A 6000-nucleotide genomic window follows, 5' to 3' on the forward strand; every position below is an offset into this window, starting at 1 on the left:
CATTATTCTTTTGAGCACAATAGTATCCCATCACCATCAGATACCACAATTTGTTCAGCCATTCCCCAACTGAAGGTTTTTCCCTCATTTTCCAATGTTTTGCCACCATGAAGAGTGTGGCTACAAATATTTTTGTACAAGTCTTTTTGCCTATGATCGCTTTGGGGTATAAACCCAGCAGTGATATGGCTGGATAAAAGAGTTGCCTCATTCTTCTTGCCATATAGTTGTCCCTTTCACTCCACCCTGTGAACTTTAGATTACTTCACCCTACCTAGTCTAACAAAAACAGGAATGTCTACACCCCTACTTAAGGATTAAGTATTTAGGAGGATGGCCTATGACAGACATGAGCTAGCAAATGACAAATCAGAAACAACTGGCACACCCTCTGGGCTGTCCTAAGTCAAGCTTAAGCTACCATTGCTACATGTGAGATGCAGGAAAGTGATGTAAAAACCATCTATATATTTCACATCACTTCCTTGCTCCGGTCTCTTTCCACAGAGAGGTGGCCCTGGTGGCAGCTTGCTGAGCATTTTGTCATCTTGGCATGGTGGCAGCTATTGTCCAGGGTTGGCAGTGAGTTTTCCTTGATACTATACTGGGAGAAGCTTAGTAGCCTAGTTCAGTTGAGGCATCTTCACTGAGTTCTTTTGGAGTTTAGGCTGATTCTTTTCTCCTTTACCTTCCAAACACTATCCTCTTAGAAAAGCCTCTAATCTTCTTCAAAGACTTCATGGAGGAGGTCTTTGAACTCCCTCTGGCACAGGCCAGGTGGGAGAAATCCTATACCCTCTTTCTCTCTCTTCTCCTTAATTCTTTCCCTCCATGTTAATTAAAATCACCATAAATTTCCAACTGACTTGGGTATTTTATTTGGGATTTTCTCTGGCGACCAAATTAATTTAGATTAGTTCACAACCCTAAACTTATCCTTACAACCCACTTGGCCATCTTCCTTTCCCTTGTGTCCTTCAGGGACACATCTGCCTCAGATTGGATGCTAGCTGCAGCCAGAAAACAGCCTGGTCCCTCAGAGGAGATTACACCTTCAGAGAAGCTCATTGTCCCTAATTCCCCCAGAGAGCTAAAGCAGAGAAAACTGCTCCCTTCAGGGAGTTAAAAGTAGCAAATACCATTAGGCTCCCAGACGAAGCATATCAGGAAAAGTGCCTGCACATGTGGCATGTGGACAGATGATGGGACAAGACTGAGTTATAGCTAGTCACAGTGTAGTTTTGTGAGAACAGAGCATGTTTGAAGGAAAGTGACATGAAATAAAGCTGGCAATGTAGGATGGAACTACATTATGGAATGTCTTAAATGCTAGGCTAAGGAACTGACTGCAGCTGATCCTATCTGCCATGGAACAATGGCCTTTAAAAATTAATTAATAATGGTTTAATTAATAAAGCTTTACTAGGGAGATTGATGGCTAGGAGGCAGCTCCCCAGTGGGAGTCTTCCTCCCTAAAGTGACAAAAAGTGGAATTTTTATTGGTTTTACAAGGGATCTGAATACTTGATAAACAAGGGGACAGGAGGACATGTGACTTACAAGTGACTCTGGGGAGAGAGCCTGAGACAAGGACTTCAGTGGGATGGGAAAGGATGGGACTCAGTGTATGATAATGGATGGTGGAGCTGTCAGAACTGGGCTGTGCTTCTGTTCAGTTCCCACCCCACTGTCCATAGAGGTAGAGTTAAGCTATCAGAAGTTTCTGGACAAGGGAGTGACTGGGCCAGATATGTGTTCTAGGAAAGATGAACTAGAGAGGAGAACATCTTAAAGACAAGACCATATACTTGCCTCTCGTGCTGAGGATGCATGTGGTCCCTTCCTCCACTTCCTGGCTGCCCAGGATTCCTTTGAGTCTTTGCTAAAATACCAGCTTCTACCAAAAAACCAAACCAAACCAAAAAACTCCCCTCAAACCAAACCCTGTCCTGGTTTCTCCCCATACTAGTGCCTTCCCTCTGAGATTACTTCCAATTTATCCTCAAAATGATGAAAGTTTGATCTAGTGCTAAACCAGTGAGAGTGGAGTGAAGGATAAAGATTTGAAAAATGTTTTAAGGTCAAATTGACAAAACTTGGCAACCACTTGAATATAGATGATGAGGGAGAGCAAATATTTGAGGCTGCCCTAAGGTTACATAGACTTAGGTAACTGGGAAGATAATGGTGCCCTCAACAGAACTGGAGAAATCAAGTATGTAAGAGAAAAAGATAGGGGGCACAATTTTGGATATAGAACAGGGTTGAGTGTATTTCTGTACAGGTGCCATGGATTTTATAAGTCTGTAAGTTTTTGGTGCTTCCAGAGTGGTGTGATCTGAGGAAGTTACCTCTCCTTCTGCCATCTTGATTCTACCATACTTTAGGTAATTGGAGGGCCATATCAATGACTAGTGCCCTCCAACCTCTAGACCAGTGATGGCAAACCTATGGCATAGATGCCAAAGATGGGATGCTGAGCATATGCTGCCCTCCCCATCCCTGCTCCCCAGTTCTTTACTAGAAAGGCAGAGGGACTTAGGTGGACCTGTTCCCCTCTCCCTCTCCACCATGCCTGATGACATTTTTTCACATCCCCCACCCCTCTGCCCAGCAGCCCAAGGGAAGAGCTTCCTCCCCAATGTGGGGTAAGGGGGGGGTGGGTAATACTCAGCACATTGTGGGGAAGGGCATGGCACCTCAGTCAGGGTGGGAGGGGCCAGCACTCTGTCTCTAAAAGGTTCGCCATCATCACTCTAGACCTTTTTATATACTCTTAAATAATTTGAAAGCATGGTCCATGGCTTGTAGCCTAGGCTCTTAGACCAATGAGGAATTCTCAAGGACAATATCCTTGCCACTTAGGGGGAAAATTAGCCTTGTCTCACCATGGTAGGGACCCTTGCAAATACTACTATTACCACAAAGATGTGTATTTAGAAAAATGGATAATTCTTGTGTATTTTTCTACCTTGAACTCTTTCTTTTGGAAAATTTAAGTTCTTTAACTTAATGAGTAGGGGCTCTTTGTTTTGGTTTTTATGTCATCAGCACCTAATATTTGGGAATGCCATATGTCTTGAAATGAATTAAAATTTAAGCTGTCCTTAGAAGGTGGTACTGAGGAACATAACTAACATATATTCCTTTTCTGTCTTTTAAAATATACTGTACATACCACTTCATGCTTATCATCACTTGAGACTTGCTAAGGAATTTAAGAATTTAAATTGTTTCAAATTAAAATATGTTTCACATTTGTTTCCCAGGTTTAAATGAGGAGGAGGAGGAGGAAGGAACAAAATGATCAGCATCATCACATAAAAATGAGCAGATCTACAGAAAGAGAGCATCTGTTGGGTATATATATTATAGTAACCGTATCTTATTATTTAAAAGTTTATTTAAATGTGCTAATAAATTCTTTAACATGTTTATGAAATCTTTTTTTGCATATTCTTCAAGCTGAAAGGTTCTTGATTGTCTTAGTCAGGCAGCCTGGTATGGTGGATGTATAGTAGCAAACATAATCAGAAGACATGAGTTCAAATCCTGCCCCTGCCACACTTTCATTTGCAGTCTCAGGTTTGTCCTCAAGACATCTCATTTATACTCCTTTACTGACTTTTACCTTTTCCAGGAATAGCCTAGAGTTTCGGTTTTTTTTTCTTTTTAAACCCTTACCTTCTGTCTTCCAATCAATACCAAGCTCTGATTTGTAGGCTGAGAGTTTGCCAGTTTCCAAGGTATGATGCTCAAACTGAAAATCTAACAATCAGGTTTCATGAGCCAGTAGTGAATGCTCACAGCATAGCCCTGGAAAGAGGTAAAGTAGATCTTGTTAACTGCAAGTTCTTTTCTCCCTTCATGGAGTCTTTAATGGGCTCCAAGGATTGGTGCCTTGATAGAATTCCCTGTTTCTTTGCAGAGACCTACAGATAGATCTCTCCTCCTCTCCTCTCCTCTCCTCTCCTCTCCTCTCCTCTCCTCTCCTCTCCTCTCCTCTCCTCTCCTCTCCTCTCTCCTCTCCTCTCCTCACCCCTACCCCCAGGGATTGTGAATTTTCTTAGTGTGACCATTGTTGTCCTTCAATTGTGGCCAATTCCCCGTGGACCGCTGCATGACAGTACTGTCTGTGGGGTTTTCCTGGCAATGATACTAGAGTGGTTTGCCATTTCCTGTTTGTATCTATATTGTACACTCTGCCCATTATGCTTATGACCGTGGCTTTTTTCTTATTTTCTCTGATGCTTTTGGAAAGTCTGCACTTAAGTTCTGTAACCCACATGCTTCACTGTGGTCCCAAGGGGCCCCTTGGTTCAGGAGGGCGATGGCACACAAGTTATGGTTGTCTCTACTTTAAACACGTGAGCTAGGGGAGAGATTCCCAGCTCTGTTGGGAAAGGGTGCTCACCAATCAGTTGGCCACCAAAGAACTTAATTTGGCCATAGCAATGCAGGATGCTCATCTTAAGACAGAGAAAGCAATCTGCACCAGGCAGTGAAGACAGGACTCAGATCACGGAAATCGTGTATGTTTTAGACTTTTAAAGCAAAAAGTAAAACTGGATCTGTAAAAGACAGAAATTCCTAGCAGGGACTTCAAGGAAGTGAGAGAAAGAACTTCATGACTTACTGGCTGAAATTATATATAGACAGCAACTGTGTATAAATGAATCGTATTTTATACTCAACTGATTATGTCTCTGGCTTAGTTATTATTTTTTTAACAGAGAATTCTTTCTTAGTTATTAGCAATAAAAGTCAGATATTATCATAACACTTTTGGCCTCAGTCATTATCTGCGTACCAGGGAGAGATAATGAGATTTTGCTTTCATGCCTGGCATTGCTAAACACTTATATGACCACCACTAGTGATCAGAAAGATGGATGCCTTAAACTATCTTTTCTAAATAATGCCTAATATACTTGTTTACTTACTTTTTGTGGTAGTTGACAGTTTCCCCTTAGCTATAACAAGGTAATTTTTGAGTCAAAGCAAAATGATCTGCTGATTTCTTTCATCATCTGCTTCTAATAGTCCCTTCCTCTCTCTCCTGCATAATAACGCTGTCCCCACAAACCTTTACCACGGGGAAAAATTATATTTGCATATCAAATTCTAAATGCAAAACGTTCCTAGATATCTAAAATTCAAAAATTTCAAAAGCAACCCCAAAAATAGACATCGGAAAGAATATGCAATCATGGAGAGGATGACTATAAAGCTGCTGCATTAATTTTGTTTAGTACAAATTATATCTCTCATGTCATTTAAAATGATAGTTTAAAAATATGTTGTTTACTCATTCTAGATTTTAAACATCAGGCACAAAGGCAACATCCTTCCTCTTATATTTTTATATCTCTCAGTAAGTAGCACAGTGTCCCATATATTAAAAAGTACTTAATATTTTATTGAATTGAATATACGCCTTATGCGATTATCATCCTGTCTAAGGCTATGGCAGCATGAATGTGGAAGGGTTGTTCATGAGATGTTTTGAAGGAAAATTCAAAAGGACAAACTATCTAAGAGATGCTGGGGATTGTTAAGTCCAAGATGAGAGAACTAATTTAGGAGGGAAAAAGCAAGGAAATGTAGATATTTTTTAAAGTGTGGCAAACACCAAACACAAACATTCAGAGGAAATCACAAAGGAGGGGAGAAAGCATTTATATTACTTGCACTACATATTTTGGCATCTTCTGAGGCATCTAATGAAGAAGTAAGATTCTTTTAAAATTCGAATAGGAAAAATATTTTATTTGACCCCATCTCAATCTTTTATTTGAACATTAGAGACTTATCTACAAAAGTTAAGCTGAACTCATATTTTTTTCATCAGCCACAATAGAACTTTAAAAAAATAAAAAGCAAAACTTTGAAGTTGACATTATGATAGGTATTAAAAATATACACTATCTCACTAGAAATCTTTGGTTGCAGTCCTAATTTAAATAGAAATTCATTCAATTTCTATGTATTTATGTGTTT

The 6000-nt window shown here is 40.1% G+C and overlaps 1 protein-coding gene across 1 annotated transcript in view; it reads left to right on the plus strand.

The window, feature by feature from the left end:
• The window catches only part of LOC100027246 (radial spoke head 1 homolog), a 41236-nt gene extending 37794 nt beyond the window's left edge, over positions 1–3442 (plus strand). Inside the window, exon 9 of the mRNA XM_007493293.3 lies at positions 3270–3442. Within this exon, the coding sequence (XP_007493355.1) occupies positions 3270–3307 (38 nt within the window). The 3' untranslated portion in view covers positions 3308–3442. The remainder of the gene's footprint in view (positions 1–3269) is intronic.
• Positions 3443–6000: the final 2558 nt, after the last annotated feature.

Source organism: Monodelphis domestica, chromosome 4 (assembly GCF_027887165.1).
Source record: "Monodelphis domestica isolate mMonDom1 chromosome 4, mMonDom1.pri, whole genome shotgun sequence".
Lineage (NCBI taxonomy): Eukaryota > Metazoa > Chordata > Mammalia > Didelphimorphia > Didelphidae > Monodelphis > Monodelphis domestica.